The sequence below is a fragment of the Salmo salar genome, chromosome ssa12 (genome assembly GCF_905237065.1).
Source record: "Salmo salar chromosome ssa12, Ssal_v3.1, whole genome shotgun sequence".
NCBI lineage: Eukaryota > Metazoa > Chordata > Actinopteri > Salmoniformes > Salmonidae > Salmo > Salmo salar.
Window position 1 is genome coordinate 15610627 of NC_059453.1, and position 25055 is coordinate 15635681.

The 25055-nt window shown below is 53.3% G+C and overlaps 2 protein-coding genes across 4 annotated transcripts in view; one reads left to right on the top strand and one right to left on the bottom strand.

Annotated features, from left to right (window-relative positions):
* LOC106595758 (tuberin) overlaps window positions 1-18646 on the top strand; it is an 87255-nt gene extending 68609 nt beyond the window's left edge. Inside the window, 11 exon segments of the mRNA XM_045690821.1 lie at window positions 6035-6115; window positions 8611-8771; window positions 10904-11532; window positions 11638-11716; window positions 11978-12064; window positions 12920-13106; window positions 13226-13365; window positions 13629-13707; window positions 17103-17194; window positions 17350-17448; window positions 17946-18646. Of these exon segments, the coding sequence (XP_045546777.1) occupies window positions 6035-6115; window positions 8611-8771; window positions 10904-11532; window positions 11638-11716; window positions 11978-12064; window positions 12920-13106; window positions 13226-13365; window positions 13629-13707; window positions 17103-17194; window positions 17350-17448; window positions 17946-18122 (1811 nt within the window). The 3' untranslated portion in view covers window positions 18123-18646.
* A 2710-nt stretch (window positions 18647-21356) lies between these two features.
* The window catches only part of LOC106591398 (polycystin-1), a 208500-nt gene continuing 204801 nt past the window's right edge, over window positions 21357-25055 (bottom strand). For all 3 annotated transcript variants that reach the window (XM_045690822.1, XM_045690823.1, XM_045690824.1), the window contains exon 60: window positions 21357-25055. This exon is cut by the window's right edge and continues 622 nt beyond it. In XM_045690822.1, coding sequence (XP_045546778.1) covers window positions 24493-25055 — 563 coding nt within the window. In that variant the 3' untranslated portion in view covers window positions 21357-24492.

A 25055-nucleotide genomic window follows, 5' to 3' on the forward strand; every position in this document is an offset into this window, starting at 1 on the left:
GGGGGGTTAGTGTGTGTGTTGGGTATTGTAAGTGTTTATTGGTGGGGGGGGTTAGTGTGTGTGTTGGGTATTGTAAGTGTTTATTGGTGGGGGGGTAGTGTGTGTGTTGGGTATTGTAAGTGTGTGTTGGTGGGAGGGGATAGTGTGTGTTGGTGGTCTACCTTTCCACAGGTGGCTCCAGTGTGGAATGCCTGTGGTAGTGGTCCTAATTGAATGGACTTCATGGTTAGTATTGTATTGTGGTAGAAGTGGTATAGTTGGATCAGTGTTACAGGTCTGATAAACTGGACACAGAACTGTTGTCCAGCGTGAAACACTCTTCATCTGAATGAAACCTAGGTGGGAAATCTCCCCTCTGGTTCTATTTTCAAGACTGAGACACAACTGAGAACATTTGATAAAGTGTCTCATGTGTAGCAGGTTAAAAAAACATGTGTTTTCCTGACAGCCCAGTGCAGCTCCCCCCCAGTCACCACCGGTACAGCAGCTCCCCCAGTCACCACCGGTACAGCAGCTCCCCCAGTCACCACCGGTACAGCAGCTCCCCCAGTCACCACCGGTACAGCAGCTCCCCCAGTCACCACCGGTACAGCAGCTCCCCCAGTCACCACCGGTACAGCAGCTCCCCCCAGTCACCACCGGTACAGCAGCTCCCCCCAGTCACCACCGGTACAGCAGCTCCCCCCAGTCACCACCGGTACAGCAGCTCCCCCCAGTCACCACCGGTACAGCAGCTCCCCCCAGTCACCACCGGTACAGCAGCTCCCCCCAGTCACCACCGGTACAGCAGCTCCCCCCAGTCACCACCGGTACAGCAGCTCCCCCCCAGTCACCACCGGTACAGCAGCTCCCCCCAGTCACCACCGGTACAGCAGCTCCCCCCCAGTCACCACCGGTACAGCAGCTCCCCCAGTCACCACCGGTACAGCAGCTCCCCCCCCAGTTGAGAAGAACTCCTGCTGTACTTCACTGAACATGAATGAACCTCCCTCCAGTCTGCTCGGCTCTCTCTCTCGGCTCTCTCTCTCGGCTCTCTCTCTCGGCTCTCTCTCTCGGCTCTCTCTCTCGGCTCTCTCTCTCGGCTCTCTCTCTGGCTCTCTCTCTCGGCTCTCTCTCTCTCTCTCTCGGCTCTCTCTCGGCTCTCTCTCTCGGTTCTCTCTCTCTCTCGGCTCTCTCTCTCTCGGCTGCTCTCTCTCTCTCGGCTGCTCTCTCTCTCTCGGCTGCTCTCTCTCTCTCGGCTGCTCTCTCTCTCTCGGCTCCTCTCTCGGCTCTCTCTCTCGGCTCTCTCTCTCGGCTCTCTCTCTCTCGGCTCTCTCTCGGCCTCTCTCGGCTCTCTCTCGGCTCTCGCTCGCGCTCTCGGCTCGCGCTCTCCCTCTCGGCGCCTCTCGGCTCTCTCTCGGCTCTCGCTCGGCTCTCGCGCGCTCGCGCTCTCGGCTCGCGCTCGCGGCTCTCGGCTCGCGCTCTCGGCTCGCTTCGCTCGGCTCTCGGCTCTCGGCTCGCGTCTCGGCTCGCGCTCTCGGCTCGCGCTCTCGGCTCGCGCTCTCGCGCTCTCCTCCTCGCTCTCCCTCCTCGGCTCTCTCTCTCGGCTCTCTCTCTCGGCTCTCTCTCTCGGCTCTCTCTCTCTCGGCTCTCTCTCTCGGCTCTCTCTCGCTCTCTCTCTCGCTCGCACGCTCTCGGCTCGCGCTCTCCCTCTCGGCGCTCTCTCCTCGGCTCTCTCCTCGGCGCCTCTCTCGGCTCTCTCTCGGCTCGTCTCGCTCTCGGCTCGCTCTCGGCTCTCTCTCTCGGCTCGCGCTCTCCTCTCGGCTCTCTCGGGCTCTCTCCTCGGCTCTCTCTCCTCGGCTCTCTCTCCTCGGGCGCTCTCTCTCGGCTCTCTCTCGGCTCGCTCTCCCTCTCGGCACCCTCTCTCTCACTCTCGGCGCTCTCTCTCCTCGGCTCTCTCTCCTCGGCGCTCTCTCTCTCGGCTCTCGCTCTCGGCTCTCGCTCTCCCTCTCGGCTCGCGCTCTCGGCTCGCGCTCTCGGCTCTCTCTCTCGGCTCGCGCTCTCGGCTCGCGCTCTCGGCTCGCGCTCTCGGCTCGCGCTCTCGGCTCGCGCTCTCGGCTCGCGCTCTCGGCTCGCGCTCTCTCTCTCCCTCTCGGCTCTCTCTCCTCGGCTCTCTCTCCTCGGCTCTCTCCTCTCGGCTCTCTCCCTCTCGGCTCTCTCTCCTCGGCTCTCTCTCTCGGCTCTCTCTCGCACTTCGGCTCGCGCTCTCCCTCTCGGCGCTCTCTCCTCGGCGCTCTCTCTCCTCGGCGCTCTCTCTCCCTCGGCTCTCTCTCTCCTCGGCGCTCTCTCTCGCTCTCCCTCTCGGCTCTCCCCTCTCGGCTCGCGTCTCGGCTCTCTCTCTCGGCTCTCTCTCTCGGCTCGCGCTCTCGGCGCTCTCTCCCTCTCGGCTCTCTCTCCTCGGCTCTCTCTCCTCGGCTCTCTCTCCTCGGCGCTCTCTCTCTCGGCTCTCTCTCTCGGCTCGCGCTCTCCCTCTCGGCACCCTCTCTCTCACTCTCGGCGCTCTCTCTCCTCGGCTCTCTCTCCTCGGCTCTCTCTCCTCGGCGCTCTCTCTCCTCGGCTCTCTCTCCTCGGCGCTTCTCTCCTCGGCTCTCTCCCTCGGGCGCTCTCTCTCTCGGCGCTCTCTCTCTCGGCGCTCTCTCTCCTCGGCTCTCTCTCCTCGGCTCTCTCCTCGCGCTCTCTCTCCTCGGGCTTCTCTCTCGGCTCTCTCTCTCGGCGCTCGCGCTCTCGGCTCGCGCTCTCGGCTCTCGCTCTCTCGGCTCGCTCTCGTCGCTCTCGGCTCGCGCTCTCGGCTCTCGCTCGCGCTCTCTCTCTCTCGCGCTCTCTCTCTCGGCGCGCTCTCTCTCTCGGCGCTCTCTCTCTCGGCCGCTCTCTCTCGGCGCTGCTCTCTCTCTCGGCGCTCTCTCTCTCGGCGCTCTCTCTCTCGGCTCGCGCTCTCTCTCTCGGCGCGCTCTCTCTCGCTCGCGCTCTCTCTCGGCGCTCTCTCTCGGCGCTCTCTCTCTCTCGCGCTCTCTCTCTCTCTCGGCGTCTCTCTCTCTCTCGCGCTCTCTCTCTCTCTCGGCTCTCTCTCTCTCTTCGCGCTCTCTCTCTCTCGGCGCTCTCTCTCTCGGCGCTCTCTCTCTCTCTCGGCTCTCTCTCTCTCGGCTCTCTCTCTCTCTCGGCTCTCTCTCTCTCTCGCTCTCTCGGCTCTCTCTCTCTCTCTCTCTCTCTCTCTCTCTCTCTCTCGCTCTCTCTCGGCTCTCTCTCGGCTCTCTCTCTCTCTCTCTCTCTCTCTCTCTCTCTCTCTCTCTCTCTCTCTCTCTCTCTCTCGCTCTCTCGCTCTCTCGCTCTCTCTCGCTCTCTCGCTCTCTCGCTCTCTCGCGCTCTCGCTCTCGGCTCTCGCTCTCTCGCGCTCTCTCTCGCTCTCTCTCGCTCTCTCGCTCTCTCGCTCTCTCGGCGCTCTCTCTCTCTCGGCTCTCTCGGCTCTCGCTCTCTCTCGGCTCTCTCTCTCTCTCTCTCGGCTCTCTCTCTCTCTCTCGGCGCTCTCTCTCTCTCTCTCGGCGCTCTCTCTCTCTCTCGCGCTCTCTCTCTCTCGGCGCTCTCTCTCTCTCGGCGCTCTCTCTCTCTCGGCGCTCTCTCTCTCTCTCTCTCGGCGCTCTCTCTCTCTCTCTCGGCGCTCTCTCTCTCTCTCTCGGCGCTCTCTCTCTCTCTCTCTCGGCGCTCTCTCTCTCTCGGCGCTCTCTCTGTCTCGGCGCTCTCTCTCTCGGCGCTCTCTCTTCTCGGCGCTCTCTCTCTCTCTCTTCGGCTCTCTCTCTCTTTCTCGGCGCTCTCTCTCTCTCTCGGCGCTCTCTCTCTCGCTCTCTCGGCTCTCTCTCTCGGCGCGCTCTCTCTCTCGGCGCGCGCTCTCTCTCTCGGCGCTCTCTCTCTCGGCGCGCGCTCTCTCTCTCGGCGCGCGCTCTCTCTCTCGGCGCGCGCTCTCTCTCTCGGCGCGCGCTCTCTCTCGGCGCGCTCTCTCTCGGCGCGCTCTCTCTCTCGGCGCTCGCTCTCTCTCGGCGCTTTCTCTCTCGCGCTCTCTCTCTCTCGGCGCTCTCTCTCTCTCGGCGCTCTCTCTCTCTCGGCGCTCTCTCTCTCTCGGCGCTCTCTCTCTCGGCGCTCTCTCTCTCTCTCGGCGCTCTCTCTCTCTCTCGGCGCTCTCTCTCTCTCTCTCGGCGCTCTCTCTCTCTCGGCGCTCTCTCTCTCTCTCGGCGCTCTCTCTCTCTCTCTCTCCGCTCTCTCTCTCTCGCTCTCTCTCTCTCTCTCTCTCTCTCTCTCTCTCTCTCTCTCTCTCTCTCGCTCTCTCGCTCTCTCTCTCTCTCTCTCTCTCTCTCTCTCTCTCTCTCTCTCTCTCTCTCTCTCTCTCTCTCGCTCTCTCTCTCTCGCTCTCGCTCGCTCTCTCTCTCTCTCTGCGCTTCTCTCTCTCGCTCTCTCGCTCTCTCTCTCTCGGCGCTCTCTCTCTCTCGGCGCTCTCTCTCTCTCTCTCTCGCGCTCTCTCTCTCTCTCTCGGCTCTCTCTCTCTCTCTCGCGCTCTCTCTCTCTCGGCGCTCTCTCTCTCTCGCGCTCTCTCTCTCTCGGCTCTCTCTCTCTCGGCTCTCTCTCTCTCGGCTCTCTCTCTCGGCGCTCTCTCTCTCTCGCGCTCTCTCTCTCGGCGCTCTCTCTCTCTCGCGCTCTCTCTCTCGCGCTCTCTCTCTCTGCGCTCTCTCTCTCTCTGCGCTCTCTCTCTCTCTCTCTCGGCGCTCTCTCTCTCGCTCTCTCTCTCTCGCGCGCTCTCTCTCTCTCTCGGCCTCTCTCTCTCTCGGCGCTCTCTCTCTCTCTCTCTCTCTCGGCGCTCTCTCTCTCTCTCTGCGCTCTCTCTCTCGCGCTCTCTCTCTCGCGCTCTCTCTCTCGGCGCTCTCTCTCTCTGGCGCTCTCTCGCGCTCTCTCTCTCTCGGCGCTCTCTCTCTCTCTCGGCGCTCTCTCTCTCGGCTCTCTCTCGCGCGCTCTCTCTCTCGCGCTCTCTCTCTCGGCGCTCTCTCTCTCGGCGCTCTCTCTCTCGGCGCTCTCTCTCTCTCTCTCGGCGCTCTCTCTCTCTCTCTCGGCGCTCTCTCTCTCTCGGCGCTCTCTCTCTCTTTCTCTCTCGGTCTCTCTCTCTCTCTCTCTCTCGGCGCTCTCTCTCTCTCTCGGCGCTCTCGCTCTCTCGGCGCTCTCGCTCTCTCGCTCTCTCGGCGCTCTCTCTCGCGCGCGCTCTCTCTCGGGCGCTCTCCTCTCTCGGCGCTCTCCCTCTCTCGGCGCTCTCCCTCTCTCGGCGCTCTCCCTCTCTCGGCGCTCTCCCTCTCTCTCTCGGCGCTCTCCCTCTCTCTCTCGGCGCTCTCCCTCTCTCTCTCTCGGCGCTCTCCCTCTCTCTCTCTCGGCGCTCTCCCTCTCTCTCTCGGCGCTCTCCCTCTCTCTCGGCGCTCTCTCTCTCGGCTCTCTCGGCTCTCTCTCTCGGCTCTCTCTCTCGGCTCTCTCTCTCTCTCTCTGCTTGTTCATGAGGGCCAGTCTGAGTTTAGGTGCTCCACAGATTCACTAATCTCTATATCATCAGGATCGGTCAAATGTCAGTTAATTTCGAAGCTGGGCGATTTGTAGATCAGATCATAGATGCACCTTGCTCAGGTTGATCCTCGTGAACAAACACTGTGTCTTGTTCTGGTTTTGTAAGATGAAATGGTGCTAGACCTCTCTCACAGACACACCACACATTGCTAGTTCCACCATTGTCTGTCGTGTGATTCACATATCTTTTTTTTTTTACTAGTTCCCTATTTTATATATTGTGAATGTAATTTGATATTTTATCCACTTTATCAGATTTTTTAATCAGATTTGAATTCCTACTGTTTTCCTTCCATTGTCAATTCATTTAATCTTCATCTTTTTTTGGATTGGTTTATTATTTTCCATTTCCTGTCATGCTGATTTGTGATTGGCTCTGCTGTGTTGATTGGCGACCTGGCTCATCCAGTGGGCTCTCTCTCCTCTCTGGGTCTGTCCTTCGCCCCGTCCCCAGTTCCGGGACGGCTCCAACGGAGCATTTCCTGGGCAGGTACAAGCAGCGTGGTCACGCTCCCAACATGCGCGTCACCCCAAACCAGTGGTGGCACTTTAAATGTGAGGATGGGCTCATAGTAATGGAACAGTAACAGAATGAATGGGATGGTATATCAAACAGATCCATCCATTACTGTGAGCGCGTCCTCCCCTCACCAGCCTCCTATGCCCCAACATATGTGTGCCCCCCCCTTCCTGTGTCATCGCGTGTCACTAACATGTCGGGCCACCGCCGGAGAGAGATGATTACACAAACAAACTCACGGGCCAATCGTTTCAATCGATTAATCAACCCACCGCCAAGATGAACCAATCCTATGACTGGATTTGTTCATGATAATTTAATGACACTTTGATGTTTTTCTTTCTAACATGTGAGCCCAACCCCTTGTCCTGTGGCCCTGGAATGTACTTCCTGTCTCCTTTTTTAACCTCTGACTCTTCACCCCTTGACATCATCATAGAGGTTATGCATGTAACATAGTAACAGAGTAGTCAAGACAGACCTCATCCAGGACACAAACACTTCTTTCTGGCTTCTCTGGTGGCCATTTTGAGTTCTGGTCACCGTTTTGTGTTAGGGATACAATTTTGGTCACCACACCACCCAATAATGTTATGTTTTGTGAAGTGTCAAGGTGCTAAGTGTTCACTGTAATATTCTGTTGCTGTCAGTATCCTAAATGTCCATTGGTTGGGAGGATGAGGTCTGGTCTGGGCTGGTGTGTGTAGAGAAAGTGAACCCACCGACCACAAGTGTTTGAAGACGCATCAAATCGATGTTACCAATGATGATGAGCCAATGACTGATATGCTGCAGCCTGCAAGTCTGCTCTTCGATCTGTCTCCCTGCGTGTGTGTGTGTGTGCGCCTGACTGACTTACTGATTCTGTTTGATCATTGATTGATATGTGTAATGCTTCTGATTCTGTTTGATCTCTGTGTGTGTGTTTAGGAGGTGTGTTACCACTTAGTGATGGTCTGGTATACTACAGCTAGTAGTTTGTATATTAACATAAGGGTGCAAAGTAGAGGGAGTTTAGTTTGTGTGTTTGAGTTTTGCTTCTTTGTCTGTGTGTGTTTATAAAATTTGTGTGTACTGTGTTCATTTAATGACGTTTTTGTGTGTATGCTGTTGCATTCGTTGCCATGTATCTGTCATCCCCTGCTGTAGACTCTGGTATCTGTGTCCCTCGTCCTCTCTGTCGCCCCCTGCTGTAGACTCTGGTATCTGTGTGTCCCTCGTCCCCTCCTCTCTGTCGCCCCCTGCTGTAGACTCTGGTATCTGTGTGTCCCTCGTCCCCTGTCCTCTCTGTCGCCCCCTGCTGTAGACTCTGGTATCTGTGTGTCCCCTGTCCTCTCTGTCGCCCCCTGCTGTAGACTCTGGTATCTGTGTGTCCCTCGTCCCCTGTCCTCTCTGTCGCCCCCCTGCTGTAGACTCTGGTATCTGTGTGTCCCTCGTCCCTGTCCTCTCTGTCGCCCCCTGCTGTAGACTCTGGTATCTGTGTGTCCCTCGTCCCCTGTCCTCTCTGTCGCCCCCCTGCTGTAGACTCTGGTATCTGTGTCCCTCGTCCCCTGTCCTCTCTGTCGCCCCCTGCTGTAGACTCTGGTATCTGTGTGTCCCTCGTCCCCTGTCCTCTCTGTCGCCCCCCTGCTGTAGACTCTGGTATCTGTGTGTCCCTCGTCCCCTTCCTCTCTGTCGCCCCCTGCTGTAGACTCTGGTATCTGTGTGTCCCTCGTCCCCTGTCCTCTCTGTCGCCCCCTGCTGTAGACTCTGGTATCTGTGTGTCCCTCGTCCCCTGTCCTCTCTGTCGCCCCCTGCTGTAGACTCTGGTATCTGTGTCCCTCGTCCCCCTCTCTGTCGCCCCCTGCTGTAGACTCTGGTATCTGTGTGTCCCTCGTCCCTCTCTCTGTCGCCCCCTGCTGTAGACTCTGGTATCTGTGTGTCCCTCGTCCCCTGTCCTCTCTGTCGCCCCCTGCTGTAGACTCTGGTATCTGTGTCCCTCGTCCCCTCCTCTCTGTCGCCCCCTGCTGTAGACTCTGGTATCTGTGTGTCCCTCGTCCCCTGTCCTCTCTGTCGCCCCCTGCTGTAGACTCTGGTATCTGTGTGTCCCTCGTCCCCTGTCCTCTCTGTCGCCCCCTGCTGTAGACTCTGGTATCTGTGTGTCCCTCGTCCCCTGTCCTCTCTGTCGCCCCCCTGCTGTAGACTCTGGTATCTGTGTGTCCCTCATCCCCTGTCCTCTCTGTCGCCCCCTGCTGTAGACTCTGGTATCTGTGTCCCTCGTCCCCTCCTCTCTGTCGCCCCCTGCTGTAGACTCTGGTATCTGTGTGTCCCTCATCCCCTGTCCTCTCTGTCGCCCCCTGCTGTAGACTCTGGTATCTGTGTCCCTCGTCCCCTGTCCTCTCTGTCGCCCCCTGCTGTAGACTCTGGTATCTGTGTGTCCCTCGTCCCCTCTCTAACCCTCTCCTCTCTGTCGCCCCCTGCTGTAGACTCTGTGGTAGTGCTAGAGGAGGGGACAGGGGTCAGGGGCCACGTAGACTCCCCCTCTGATTGGCCAGAGGCAGAGAAATTTGAGGCCATGCCCTCTGAACCCATCTACATCACTGCTGACAAGTTCACCAAGGCCCCGCCCCCTAGAACACTCAGCAGGGTGAGTAGTACGGCTACAACCGGGGAGTGGGACGGCTACAGCCGGGGGGTGGGACGGGGGAGTAGGACGGCTACAGCCGGGGGTGGGACGGGGGAGTAGGACGGCTACAGCCGGGGGGTGGGACGGGGGAGTAGGACGGCTACAGCCGGGGAGTGGGACGGCTACAGCCGGGGGAGTAGTACGGGGGAGTAGGACGGCTACAGCCGGGGGGAGTGGGACGGGGGAGTGGGACGGGGGAGTAGGACGGCTACAGCCGGGGAGTGGGACGGCTACAGCCGGGGGAGTGGGACGGCTACAGCCGGGGGGAGTGGGACGGGGGGAGTGGGACGGCTACAGCCGGGGGGGAGTAGGACGCTACAGCCGGGGGGGAGTAGTGCTCGGGGGAGTAGGACGGCTACAGCCGGGGGGAGTGGGACGGCTACAGCCGGGGGGGAGTGGGACGGCTACAGCCGGGGGGGAGTAGTACGGGGGAGTAGGACGGCTACAGCCGGGGGAGTGGGGACGGCTACAGCCGGGGGGAGTAGGACGGCTACAGCCGGGGGAGTGGGGACGGCTACAGCCGGGGGGGAGTGGGACGGGGAGTGGGACGGCTACAGCCGGGGGGAGTGGGACGGCTACAGCCGGGGGGAGTGGGGACGGGGGAGTGGGACGGCTACAGCCGGGGGAGTGGGACGGCTACAGCCGGGGGGGAGTAGTACGGGGGGAGTAGGGACGGCTACAGCCGGGGGAGTGGGAGCGGCTACAGCCGGGGGGAGTAGGACGGCTACAGCCGGGGGGGAGTGGGGACGGGGGAGTGGGACGGCTACAGCCGGGGGAGTGGGACGGCTACAGCCGGGGGGAGTGGGACGGCTACAGCCGGGGGGAGTAGTACGGGGGGAGTAGGGACGGCTACAGCCGGGGGAGTAGGACGCTACAGCCGGGGGGAGTAGTACGGGGGAGTAGGACGGCTACAGCCGGGGGGAGTGGGACGGGGGGAGTGGGACGGCTACAGCCGGGGGGGAGTAGGACGCTACAGCCGGGGGGAGTAGTACGGGGGAGTAGGGACGGCTACAGCCGGGGGGAGTGGGACGGCTACAGCCGGGGGGAGTGGGACGGGGAGTGGGACGGCTACAGCCGGGGGGAGTAGGGACGCTACAGCCGGGGGGAGTAGTACGGGGGAGTGGGACGGCTACAGCCGGGGGAGTAGGGACGCTACAGCCGGGGGGGAGTAGTACGGGGAGTAGGGACGGCTACAGCCGGGGGAGTGGGACGGCTACAGCCGGGGGGAGTAGGACGCTACAGCCGGGGGGAGTAGTACGGGGGAGTGGGACGGCTACAGCCGGGGGAGTGGGACGGCTACAGCCGGGGGAGTGGGACGGCTACAGCCGGGGGAGTGGGACGGCTACAGCCGGGGGAGTGGGACGGCTACAGCCGGGGGGAGTGGGGACGGCTACAGCCGGGGAGGGGGACGGCTACAGCCGGGGGGAGTAGGGACGGCTACAGCCGGGGGGAGTGGGGACGGCTACAGCCGGGGGGAGTGGGGACGGCTACAGCCGGGGGAGTGGGACGGCTACAGCCGGGGGAGTGGGGACGGCTACAGCCGGGGGAGTGGGGACGGCTACAGCCGGGGAGTGGGGACGGCTACAGCCGGGGGAGTGGGACGGCTACAGCCGGGGGAGTAGGGACGGCTACAGCCGGGGGGAGTAGGACGGCTACAGCCGGGGGGAGTAGTAGCGGGGGAGTGGGACGGCTACAGCCGGGGGGAGTGGGACGGCTACAGCCGGGGGAGTAGGACGGCTACAGCCGGGGAGTGGGACGGCTACAGCCGGGGGGAGTAGGGACGCTACAGCCGGGGGGGAGTAGTACGGGGGAGTGGGACGGCTACAGCCGGGGGAGTAGGGACGGCTACAGCCGGGGGAGTGGGACGGCTACAGCCGGGGAGTGGGACGGCTACAGCCGGGGGAGTGGGACGGCTACAGCCGGGGGGGAGTGGGACGGCTACAGCCGGGGGGGAGTGGGACGGCTACAGCCGGGGGGGAGTGGGACGGCTACAGCCGGGACCCCTCCCAAACAGAAGCATGATTTACAATAGAATATGGCAGGTGGTTATTGGGAGACATTGATGTTTAGTATGTTTTTCATCCGTCCTTCAGTCCTCCTCCAGTTCCAGCCAGGATGATGAGAAGTCCACCCTGGAGGAGGTGAGTGAGGGTTTCATCCCCATCGACCAGCCCCCCCTGGCCCCCTCCACCCCGGGAAGCCAAGGCCCAGAGCTCCCCTTCCAGACCCAGAACCAGCCTGGGACCCAGACCCTCAACAAGTCCAGCTCCTCCCCTGAGCTCCAGACCCTACCAGAGGCCTTCCCCAAGACCACAACAGGACCTGGGGCCGGAGAAGGAGAGGCACCCGGGGTTGGGTCACCCTCGGAGGGGAAGAGCCAGCCACAACAGCCCCCGGCAGAGAAAGAGATGGAGAAGGTGGAGAGTGGAGGAGGGGTGACTAGACAGAATCAGAGTGGGGATTCCACCCCAGTGACAGGGGGGTTGTCTGGGGCATCGGGAGGAGGAGGGTCCTCTTCCTCCCAGGGAGCCAGGATGAGGTTGGAGTTCCCAGCGCCCCACCAGCCTGGGCCCCTCTCCCCCAGCGGAGGGCACCGTCCCAGGGGTCACACCATCTCAGTGTCGGCCCCCTCCTCCAGGAGAGAGAGGATAGGAGGAGACGCCTACCACACCACCCGGCCCGGACCCACCAACACTGAGAAGACCAGTGGACTCAGTCCCAGGTTACACAGACACACACACACACACAGACACACACACACACACACACACACACACACACAGACAGAGCCTTTCCTAATGCTTCTCTCTCTCCCTCTGTCCTGTAGTTTTGTGTTCCTTCAGCTCTACCACTCTCCCTTCTTTGGCAACGAGGCCAACAAGCCTCTCCTGCTGCCCAAGTCTCAGGTGTGTGTGTGTGTAGTAGTGATTATACTGTAACGTGTGTGTGTGTGTGTGCGTGCACTGTAACGTGTGTGTTGTCTCTCTCCTCCATCTCTCTCTCTCTCCGCCATCTCTCTCTCTCCTCCATCTCTCTCTCTCTCTCTCCGCCATCTCTCTCTCTCTCTCCGCCATCTCTCTCTCTCTCTCTCTCTCCATCTCTCTCTCTCCTCCATCTCTCTCTCTCCTCCATCTCTCTCTCTCTCTCCTCCATCTCTCTCCCCCCAGCTGATCGACAGAGCGGTGAAGGTTTTGGACCAGATGCCTCCGTATGACACCCATAAGATTGGAGTGGTGTTTGTAGGAGCTGGACAGGTGAGACAGGTGAAGGGATACTACCAGAGGACTCTACCTCTCCAGGGTCAGATCAACATGTGTATGTCTCTGTGTGCAGTATGAAGGACGTTTTGTGTTCGGGCAATTACTTCAAACAGGAAGTGCTTCACTGTAACAATCTCTCAGTATCCCTTTAAGGCAGGGACGGGCTGCTTTGATGAACTCATCAGGAGGGGCTGACCACAGTGGCTTGCTGGTCTAGTACCCCACATCCGTACCACACATGCAGGCCATCTCGTGAGCAAAACATTTTAGCGGCACCCCTATTGACAGCAGATGGGGGGGGGTCGTTTTTGAGTAAAATATCCTGAAATTCACATATTGCCAGAGTGGAGAGAGATTTTTTACATTTTGTGATCAATTTCCTGCAATTCTACACACTTTGCCACGGGGCTTGGAGAAGATCAATAGGGGCCAATCGGTCTGATTATTACAGGTTTAGACAGCTGGCTGCTAGACTAACTTACTGTTAGCTGACATTTGGCTGACGAGAGAAACACTGCAGATGTACAAACACATTTAGAAATTCCACCTTGTGTTTTCTGCTGTTTTTTTGGGGGGGGGTACAATATGTAATGTCCACTTCTGTCCGCACATGACCACAAGGACTCTGTAAACCCTCTGGACCGGAGACGACATTTAGATTGGAGAGGAAGATACAAATGAGTCTGAAAGACACTTCTAGAGGTAGTTTGGATTGCCAACCAAAACAACCTTTAATGAACGGACTCCTTCTTTCTCCCTTTCCCTCTCTCCTTCCTCCCTCTCTCTCTCCCTCCCCCGTTCCCTCTCTCCTTCCTCCCCCGTTCCCTCTCTCCTTCCTCCATACCCCAGGTATTCAACGAGGTGTCCATCCTGTCCAATGAGTATGGTTCTAACCGTTACGCTGGCTTCCTGACAGGCCTGGGGAAGCTCATCCACCTGAAGGACTGTGATCCAGACCAGATCTTCCTGGGGGGTCTAGACCAGTATGGAGATGACGGGGAGTTTACCTACTGCTGGCACGATGACATCATGCAGGGTGACTGTGTATTTCTACTTACAGGTGTTACTCGGGGTTCAGGGTTACAGCACTGCCCTGATGCCCAACAGTCTGTCTGTACGTCCACTAACTTGCCCCCCCCCTCCTCCTCTCCTCAGCCATCTTCCACATAGCCACCCTGATGCCCAACAGAGACAGTGATAAGGGCTGCTGTAACAAGAAGAGACACATCGGAAACGACTTTGTTATGGTGGTTTACAACGACTCAGGAGAGGAGTACAAACTGGGAACCATCAAGGTAGGCTCGCTCACTCACTCACTCACTCACTCACTCACTCACTCACTCACTCACTCACTCACTCACTCACTCACTCACTCACTCACTCGCAGGCAGACGAACACACCCACTTTTGTTCTTTGTGTTCATTTTGATTAAATAATGATAACTCTTCATATTCTTCACTTCCCTCTCTTCTTTCTCTCTCGTCTCTCTCTCCTCCCTCTCTCTCTTCTCTTTTTCTCCTTTCTCTCTCTCTCCTTTCTCTCTCTCCTGTGTCCCAGGGTCAGTTTAACTTTGTTGAGGTGATCATTAAGCCTCTGGACTATGGAAGTAACCTGGTCACCCTGCAGTGCAAGAAAGGTGAGAGGGAGGGAAGTTAAGAATAAATAGGATGAATAACAAGGACTGAGATAGATAGATACATAGAGATGGATATATATGTATATACTGCTCAAAAAAATAAAGGGAACACTTAAGCAACACATCCTAGATCTGAATGAAAGAAATAATCTTATTAAATACTTTTTTCTTTACATAGTTGAATGTGCTGACAACAAAATCACACAAAAATAATCAATGGAAATCCAATTTATCAACCCATGGAGGTCTGGATTTGGAGTCACACTCAAAATTAACGTGGAAAACCACACTACAGGCTGATCCAACTTTGATGTAATGTCCTTAAAACAAGTCAAAATGAGGCTCAGTAGTGTGTGTGGCCTCCACGTGCCTGTATGACCTCCCTACAACGCCTGGGCATGCTCCTGATGAGGTGGCGGATGGTCTCCTGAGGGATCTCCTCCCAGACCTGGGCTAAAGCATCTGCCAACTCCTGGACAGTCTGTGGTGCAACGTGGCGTTGGTGGATGGAGCGAGACATGATGTCCCAGATGTGCTCAATTGGATTCAGGTCTGGGGAACGGGCGGGCCAGGCCATAGCATCAATGCCTTCCTCTTGCAGGAACTGCTGACACACTCCAGCCACATGAGGTCTAGCATTGTCTTGCATTAGGAGGAACCCAGGGCCAACCGCACCAGCATATGGTCTCACAAGGGGTCTGAGGATCTCATCTCGGTACCTAATGGCAGTCAGGCTACCTCTGGCGAGCACATGGAGGGCTGTGCGGCCCCCCCAAAGAAATGCCACCCCACACCATGACTGACCCACCGCCAAACTGGTCACGCTGGAGGATGTTGCAGGCAGCAGAACGTTCTCCACGGCGTCTCCAGACTCTGTCACGTCTGTCACATGTGCTCAGTGTGAACCTGCTTTCATCTGTGAAGAGCACAGGGCGCCAGTGGCGAATTTGCCAATCTTGGTGTTCTCTGGAAAATGCCAAATGTCCAGCACGGTGTTGGGCTGTAAGCACAACCCCCACCTGTGGACGTCGGGCCCTCATACCACCCTCATGGAGTCTGTTTCTGACCGTTTGAGCAGACACATGCACATTTGTGGCCTGCTGGAGGTCATTTTGCAGGGCTCTGGCAGTGCTTCTCCTGCTCCTCGTTGCACAAAGGCGGAGGTAGCGGTCCTGCTGCTGGGTTGTTGCCCTCCTACGGCCTCCTCCACGTCTCCTGATGTACTGGCCTGTCTCCTGGTAGCGCCTCCATGCTCTGGACACTACGCTGACAGACACAGCAAACCATCTTGCCACAGCTCGCATTGATGTGCCATCCTGGATGAGCTGCACTACCTGAGCCACTTGTGTGGGTTGTAGACTCCGTCTCATGCTACCACTAGAGTGAAAGCACCGCCAGCATTCAAAAGTGACCAAAACATCAGCCAGGAAGCATAGGAACTGAGAAGTGGTCTATGGTCACCACCTGCAGAACCACTCCTTTATTGGGGGTGTCTTGCTAATTGCCTATAATTTCCACCTGTTGTCTATTCCATTTGCACAACAGCATGTGAAATGTATTGTCAATCAGTGTTGCTTCCAAAGTGGACAGTTTGATTTCACAGAAGTGTGATTGACTTGGAGTTACATTGTGTTGTTTTAGGTGTTCCCTTTATTTTTTTGAGCAGTGTATATACAGTTGAAGTGGGAAGTTTACATACACTTAGGTTGGAGTCATTAAAACTCGTTTTTCAACAACTCCACAAATTTCTTGTTAACAAACTATAGTTTTGGCAAGTCGGTTAGGACATCTACTTTGTGCATGACACAAGTAATTTTTGCAACAATTGTTTACAGACAGATTATTTCACTTATAATTCACTGTATCACAATTCCAGTGGGTCAGAAGTTTACAAACACTAAGTTGACTGTGCCTTGGAGGTGTACATGTGGATGTATTTCAAGGCCTACCCTCAAACTCAGTGCCTCTTTGCTTGACATCATGGGAAAATCAAAAGAAAAAGCCAAAGACCTCAGAAAACAAATTGTAGACTTCCACAAGTCTGGTTCATCCTTGGGAGCAAATTCCAAACGCCTGAAGGTACCACGTTCATCTGTACAAACAATAGTACGCAAGTATAAACACCATGGACAGCCGTCATACCGCTCAGGAAGGAGATGCGTTCTGTCTCCTAGAGATGAAGTACTTTGGTGCAATCAATCCCAGAACAACAGCAAAGGACCTTGTGAAGATGCTGGAGGAAACAGGTACAAAAGTGTCTATATCCACAGTAAAACAAGTCCTATATCAACATAACCTGAAATGCCGCTCAGCAAGGAAGAAGCCACTGCTCCAAAACCGCCATAAAAAAGCCAGACTACGGTTTGCAACTGCACTTGGGGACAAAGATCATACTTTTTGGAGAAATGTCCTCTGGTCTGAGGAAACTAAAATATAACTGTTTGGCCATAATGACCATCCTTATGTTTGGAGGAAAAAGTGGGAGGCTTGCAAGCCGAAAAACACCATCCCAACCGTGAAGCACGGGGGTGGGGGTGCTTTGCTGCAGGAGGGTCTGGTGCACTTCACAAAATAGATGGCATCATGAAGGAAAATAATGTGGATATATTGAAGCAACATCTCAAGACATCAGTCAGGAAGTTAAAGCTTGGTCGCAAATGGGTCTTCCAAATGGACAATGACCCCAAGCATACTTCCAAAGTTGTGGCAAAATGGCTTAAGGACAACAAAGTCAAGGTATTGGAGTGGCCATCACAAAGCCCTGACCTCAGTCCTATAGAAAATGTGTGGGCAGAACTTAAAAAGCGTGTGCGAGTAAGGAGGCCTACAAACCTGACTCCGTTACACCAGCTCTGTCAGGAGGAATTGGCCAAACTTCACCCAACTTATTGTGGGAAGCTTGTGGAAGGCTACCCAAAACGTTTGACCCAAGTTAAACAATTTAAAGGCAATGCTACCAAATACTAATTGAGTGTATGTAAACTTCTGACCCACTGGGAATGTGATGAAAGAAATAAAAGCTGAAATAAATCATTCTCTCTACTATTATTCTGACATTTCACATTCTTAAAATAAAGTGGTGATCTGAACTGACCTAAGGCAGGGAATTTTAATTAGGCTTAAATGTCAGGAATTGTGAAAAACTGAGTTTAAATGTATTTGGCTAAGTTGTATTTAAACTTCTGACTTCAACTGTATATAATGAAGCAGGGAGCCAAAGGGATAAAAAAAAAAAAATCCTAAGTATTTGTTGAAGTGAAATGGACAGATTTTTCCTTCTCTTTCCCCATATCTCCCTCCGTCTCTCATCCCTCCCTCTACTTCCTCTCCTCTCTCTCTCTCTCTCTCTCCCTCCCTCTCTCCCCCCTCTCTCTCTCTCTGTCTCCACCCATCAGATCTGGACGGTCTAGTTGACACCAGTGTAGTGAAGATAGTCTCAGACCAAAACCTCCCATTGCTGGTACGACAGATGGCCCTACACGCTAACGTGAGTCCCACACACACACACACACACACACAGAGTCGTAACTAATTTCTCTACCTGAACATTTAATTAAAGTTGATGTTTAATTGCTGTTGATAACTGCATGCTGATTCAGCACACGCTGTCATGACTGTCTGTATGTCTCCCTGTGTGTTCAGATGGCATCTCTGGTCCACCAGTACAGAGCAAACCCATCTGATGCCTACGCCTCCAAGTGGCTGGCCAGACTACGACACATCAAGAGACTCAGGACAAGGGTGAGAACACACACACACACACACACACACACACAGTGGAGAAACCTTTCTTTTGTATCTCTGCTTCCTTGGTGAGAGTTACAGAACCTCAGAGAACAAACCTTACTTGGTGAGAGTTACAGAACCTCAGAGAACAAACCTTACTTGGTGAGTTACAGAACCTCAGAGAACAAACCTCCGTTGCGGACTGAACAGTCAACATCAAACCTGGAAATGTATTAAATGCTTCTGTTAGATAAAAGTAGATGTTGATGATGTGCTAAAAACACGTGTTTACAGGAGACGCATGTTTACAGGAGACGCGTGTTTACAGGAGACGCGTGTTTACAGGAGACGCGTGTTTACAGGACCTGGTGATTAGGAGACGCGTGTTTACAGGACCTGGTGATTAGGAGACGCGTGTTTACAGTACCTGGTGATTAGGAGACGCGTGTTCATATCGCCGAGGTCCTACTGTGAAATCAGACAACTTCTCAACTCAATCCCCCCCCCCACAGGCCCAGGAGGAGATCCAGTCTCGTCCCAACCCCGGTATCTCTCTGACCCAGAGCCACTCCTCCCAGACCAAACAGTCCTCCTACCAGCAGGTCAGCGGTGGAGGCTCCAACACGGACTCCTCCGGACAGAGGAAGAGACTGGTCTCCACCGTGGACGACTTCACCGACTTTGTCTGAGCCTTGAGGACGCTTCCCAATGTCAAATGTCCACACTAGTATACTACTTCGGGTCAAATGGCACCCTACTCCCTATATAGTGTGCTACTGTTGACCAGAGTCATATGGACCATGGTCAACAGTAGTGCACTATATGGGGAATAGGGCCCTGGTCTAAAGTAGTGCACTATATAGGGAATAGGGTGCCATTTGGGATGCACTTCCCAATACATTGGTTTAATGCTATGTAGTATGCTAGTATGGATATTGTAACGGAGTGATATTTCTGATAATGTTTCTGGTCCCCCTGCTCAAGGCAGACGTTGCCTCCCTCACCACAGATCTAGGATCAGGTTATCCGAGTGGTTCTAATGTCGACTAGCAGGAAGATAATAAAATACCTGATCCTAGATCTGTGTTTAGTCAGGGACAACATTGACCTGCTTTCGCTCTTTCTCTCTGACAGACACACAGACACACACACACACCTGTTGAATAACTTCCTGCTTTCTACCTATATGATTTGATGATTCTCTCCCAAATATTTGTCTTGATGGCACAAGATGATGTGGCATGCCTTGTGGCTTTTAATCCAACTGCTCCCATGAACTAGTTGTGTTGGTGACGAGATGACAGGTACGGATGACAGGTACGGATGGTGCTGCCTAACTAACGCTGCGTCCCTATTGTCTTTCTAATACACTGTGTTTGACCAGTGCACGCGGGCTCTGTCTAAAGTAGTGCACTATGTAGGGGGAATAGGGTGCCATTTGGGACGTAGAGAATGACCCCCCCCCCGTGACCCCCCCTCCTCCCTCTCCTCCCTCTCCTTTCATCCCTCTCTCCTCCCTCTCCTTTCATCCCTCTCTCCTCCCTCTCCTTTCATCCCTCTCTCCTCCCTCTCCTTTCATCCCTCTCTCCTCCCTCTCCTTTCATCCCTCTCTCCTCCCTCTCTCTCTCCCTCCTTTCATCCCTCTCTCCTCTTCATCCCTCTCTCCTTTCATCCCTCTCTCCTTTCATCCCCCTCTCCTTTCATCCCTCTCTCCTCCCTCTCCTTTCATCCCGCTCTCCTCCCTCTCCTTTCATCCCGCTCTCCTCCCTCTCCTTTCATCCCGCTCTCCTCCCTCTCCTTTCATCCCGCTCTCTTCCCTCTCCTTTCATCCCGCTCTCCTCCCTCTCCTTTCATCCCTCTCTCATTTCCTTCTCCTCTCATCCCCTCGCAAAGCCACTCAGAAGAAAGTAGGGTGAATGAGAAACACTAAATTTGAAAGCTGTGTGTGTACGAATAAACAAAACAAATAGCCAATGAAAGTGTCAGTGTGTTCTTTTCATTTCTATTTTATTGTGATGTTGTGAGGAGCCATGTTTGCATTTCTACAGGTGGCACCTTTTTTAAGGGGATTTTTTTTATAGCCTGCCTGGTTCACGGGGTGGGCAGAGTTTGCGCCATGTTAAAAGTGAATTGCATTTTGTTTTGTTACCCGAGCTGCTTCCTTAATGTGTTTGGATCATCTTGATCAGCTCATGAAAACCAGGGCTATAAATACTTTTTTTTAGAGAAAGGTCATCTGCAAGATGAGAGCCTGTAATCTTCTGGTCCCCAGTGCACTACCAGGGGGAGGGCACCATCCATGGTTTTGTAACATATTTAAAGCTCTTTCAGCCATATACAGTGCATTCTGAAAGTATTCAGACCCCTTGACCTTTTCCAGATTTTGTTACGTTACAGCCTTACTCTAAAATGGATTAAATAAATTAAAAATCCTCATCAATCTACACACAATACCCCATAATGACATCACAATACCCCATAATGACATCACAATACCCCATAATGACATCACAATACCCCATAATGACAAAAAGAAACAGGATTTTAGAAAATGTATATAAAAAAGAAATACTTAATTAAACAAGTATTCAAACTCTTTGAGACTCTAAATTGAGCTCAGGTGCATCCTGTTTCCATTGATCATCCTTGATGTTTCTACAACTTGATTTGAGTCCAACTGTGGTAAATTCAATTGATTGGACATGATTTGGAAAGGCACACATATATAATGTCCCACAGTTGACAGTGCATGTCAGAGCAAAAACCAAGCTATAAGGTCGAAGGAATTGTCTGTAGAGCTCCGAGACAGGATTGTGTCGAGGCACAGATCTGCGGAAGGGTACCAAAACATTTCTGCATCATTGAAGGTCCCCAAGAACACAGTGGCCATCATCATTCTGAAACGGAAGAAGTTTGGAACCGCCAAGTCTCTTCCTAGAGCTGGCCGCCCGGCCAAACTGAGCAAACGGGAGATAAGGACCTTGGTCAGGGAGGTCACCAAGAACCCGATAGTCACTCTGACAGAGCTCCAGAGTTCCTCTGTGGAGGTGGGAGAACCTTCCAGAAGGACAACCATCTCTGCAGCACTCCACCAATCAGGACTTTACGGTAGAGTGGCCAGACGGAAGCCACTCTTCAGTATAAGGCACATGGCAGCCTGCTTGGAGTTTGCCAAAAGGCACCTAAAGGACTCAGACCATAAGAAACAAGATTCTCTGGTCTGATGAAACCAAGATTGAACTCTTTGGCCTGAATGCCAAGTGTCACTTCTGGATGAAACCTGGCACCATCCCTATGGTGAAGCATGGTGGTGGCAACATGCTGTGGGGATGTTTTTCAGCGGCAGGGACTGGGAGAATAGTCAGGATCGAGGGAAAGATGAACTTAGCAAAGTAGAGAGATCCTTGATGAAAACTCTACCTCAGACTGGGGTGAAGGTTTACCTTCCAACAGGACAACCCTCAGCACACAGCCAAGACAATGCAGGAGTGGCTTCGGGACAAGTCTCTGAATGTCCTTTAGACTTGAACCCGATCGACATGAAAATAGCTGTGCAGCGACGCTACCCATCCAACCTGACAGCTTGAGAGGATCTGCAGAGAAGAATGGGAGAAACTCCCCAAATACAGGTGTGCCAAGCTTATAGCGTCATACAAAAGAAGACTCGAGGCTGTAATCGCTCCCAAGGTCTATTTGACTCACCTGTAAACTTCACCCGCTGTTGTAACTGTAAGCCCCGCCCACTGAGCTTTTGTCCATCCAATCCATTCGTCCCCTATTGCCGCCAGAGGTGGTCAGGAAGATCAGCACTTTGTGGAGAACTGGCCACGGTCTTATGGACGACCCATCTTATGAGTATTTTGATAGTGAAAATGTCCTAGGTGAACAACTAGTCTCCCACAAGACTGATACGTGCTCTCATAGCTGTCAAACTCTTTATTCGACTTTGTCAAGTGCAAAAGCATGAGAAGTGCTACAGACGCATAATACAATGATACGATACTACAAAACAGACCACAACACTTTTGTTTCAACATGCAAATGTAAGACAAAGTACGTGTTACACCAAGACAAAGTACTAAACATGCAGAAGGGACTAGCTTTGGCACGATGAAGTTACACCCAGTAAAAACGGGGCGATATATATCTCAGGAGAAATGGGTGTTGGGAGAACCTGCTCTTCATTGTTTTCTTTGGATTGAAGAACTTCTTTGTAGCGCATGAAATGTGAACTGAGAGTTGCTATGGGAACTGTCAGGTGTGTTGTCTAGGGGATGGAGGACACAAAAAAAAGGTGTGAAACTGGAACGCCAGTACTTAACGACCGTAAAACCAACAGCGCTGCAGCACATCAACAATACTGAGAATGATATAAAATGATATACCTCAAGAAGTAACTACATACACGCATATACAAACTGACTGATTAGAAAACAGTGTTTGATATAACTTTGTAACTGAACGTTACATTGTTGTGGTAAGTTGATAGACAGGACCACCAATCTTGTGGAGGATGCCACCAACAGGTTTGGAGTAAAATGTCCATCCAAAATATCTTTGTGGGCTTGGAAAAGGGAACATGGCTTGGAATGGTTGGTTCTAGAGTGTTCTAGCATGTGGGCTGTGTTCTGTTAACGGGAGATGAATATAATATATACTTTGGTCTGGATGGAACATCAGAGATACATTACAACGGTTCTAAAAGTACTACTATGACACTTCTCACTTGAAATTCATCTGACCTTTCAACAACAACAAACAGAAGAGAACAAACAAATAAGGCCGACTTCCTGGTTTTGGGGGGGGAAGGGGCGGGGTCCCTGAGATCTGCCCACAGGAAACAGGAAGTTTGTGGGGAGGAAATGCATTTTCCAGGAAGTAGAGTGACCATCAATAACAACAACGATAAAAAACAGACACAAAATGACAAAAGAAAATACAAAATGATAACGCTTCAATTTCCTGACATAGTTACCGTTATAATACTCATTAGAAGATCATTTTGTATAGCTGTTTTGGATATTAACATTTTTAAAAATTGAGAAAGTAACACAGGAGTTAAATATGGATAAGAGCTTCTGAAGGAGATAAAGTGCCAAGTACAAAAGTAATTTTCTTTAAAAATGTAAAAAGTTACAACTCTTGACGCGTACATAATGCGCAAACTTTGGCAACGCTATTGTTAAAATATGTGTGAAGCATTCTCTATTGGTTTTCCTACCAAGCTTATTATTTTCAATATGCTCACACACATTCAAAACACACATTACAACAAAAGTGCTTTAAATTAGAACCATATTGAAAGCAACATACATTTTTACTGATAATATTCCAAAATGATAACCAAGATTATATTGTAGCAATGTACCCTTGCTTCTTCCTGATAGTTAGGTATTGTAGTTTTAAAGGTGAAAGAGTTGTAGTTTAGGACTGAGTTAAGACTCCAGGCTAAAAGCATAGACGCCTACTTTCTCGCTTTTCCTTTTATTATTCTCTCTCTCAAACAACTGTTCTTGCAACAATTCAACAAGTTAATCTCTCCTGCTGTCGCTCATCTTTTTCGCCAATTACAGTATCTTCAATTCTTTCTTGCTACCACCTCTTCTCCTTCATTGTTCTTCCTCCCTACCTTCTTAAGTGGGAGTCCTGAAGCATGCCAGTCTGTTAGCACCCTGATAGCCTCTTTGATTTTAGCATCTGTGTGCATGCAAAGGTTGCGTGGTTGTGTGCACCAACTAGCTTGAGTGTGTGTGTGTGTGTGTGTGTGTGTTTGAAATCTCCAAAGCTTCTGAACAGACCGTTTAGACAGGTCCCACACACCCATGGTGATCAAGAACAATAGCTTCCTTATGTTTTCATAATCAAATAGAAACAACAAATGCAACAGCATAGATAACACACTGAAGCATCAACAACCAGCTGTGTACATCATCAACAACAACAAGCTGTGTACATCATCATACAAGCTGTGTACATCATCAACAACAAGCTGTGTACATCATCAACAACAAGCTGTGTACATCATCATCAACAAGCTGTGTACATCATCATCAACAAGCTGTGTACATCATCATCAACAGGTGGTGTACATCATCATCAACCAGCTGTGTACATCATCATCAACAGGTGGTGTACATCATCATCAACCAGCTGTGTACATCATCATCAACAGGTGGTGTACATCATCATCAACAGGTGGTGTACATCATCATCAACAAGCTGTGTACATCATCATCAACAGGTGGTGTACATCATCATCAACAGGTGGTGTACATCATCATCAACAAGCTGTGTACATCATCATCAACAGGTGGTGTACATCATCATCAACCAGCTGTGTACATCATCATCAACAGGTGGTGTACATCATCATCAACCAGCTGTGTACATCATCATCAACAGGTGGTGTACATCATCATCAACAAGCTGTGTACATCATCATCAACAGGTGGTGTACATCATCATCAACAAGCTGTGTACATCATCATCATCAACCAGCTGTGTACATCATCATCAACAGGTGGTGTACATCATCATCAACAGGTGGTGTACATCATCATCAACAAGCTGTGTACATCATCATCAACAAGCTGTGTACATCATCATCAACAGGTGGTGTACATCATCAACAAGCTGTGTACATCATCATCAACAGGTGGTGTACATCATCAACAGGTGGTGTACACACTCTTCATTGACTAAACATACAGTCAGCACTCCTAATGTCAGCACAACATGTGCTTCTGTCGATGCCACCACACAACCTCCGGGGTCACATGGGGTCAGGGGGCGGGGGTAAAGAACTGGCGACCTGCACCTTGTTTCCATGCCAACTCCATGGTGAGCGGTCGCTGTTTTGGGGCCTCTATTTCTCTCTTTCCCTCCTCCCTCGCTTTCTCTCCTTCTGGATTTAGAGTGGAACACCAGTGACATCACCCGCTGTGACCGACGCCCACTCATCCTCAACCCAGGATCCTTCCAGTCCTCCCTACGGCCCGTTCCGTTCTGTCCATCCATCCCTAACATCCTTTCTTCTTGAGGGTCCTTCAGGAGGGGTCCTCAGGGTTTGGGGTGTCCGGACACATGCCTGTCTGGGTTGGGGTGCACCTTGTTCTTGAGCGGCGGGGGCTTGCGTTTGCGTTTGCGTGTGGGAATGGTGGTGGTGTGGGCTGGGTGGTTGAAGAGGCTGGAGGGGGGCAGGGTCTCTCTCTCCGTAGGGGGGTCCCACTCTCGAGGGGCGGGAGTGGAGGAGGAGGGGGCAGGGGTGGAGGGTAGGGCGGGAGTAGAGAGGGGTACAGGGGCAGGGGTGGAGGGTAGGGCGGGAGTAGAGAGGGGTACAGGGGCAGGGGTGGAGGGTAGGGCGGGAGTAGAGAAGGGTACAGGGGCAGGAGCAGGGGTCAAGGCAGGGGAAATTATATGGGTAGAAACTGGGGTACATTTTGGGTCAGGAATAGGGGTAGATTCCAGGGTAGGTTTTGGGGCAGGGGTAGATATTGGGGTAGGATCAGGGGCCGATTTCATGGCAGGGGTAGATATAGGGGTAGTAACCGGGACAGGGGTAGATTTCGGGGCAGGGGTAGATATAGAGGGAGGAACCAGGACAGGGGTCGATTTCAGGGCAG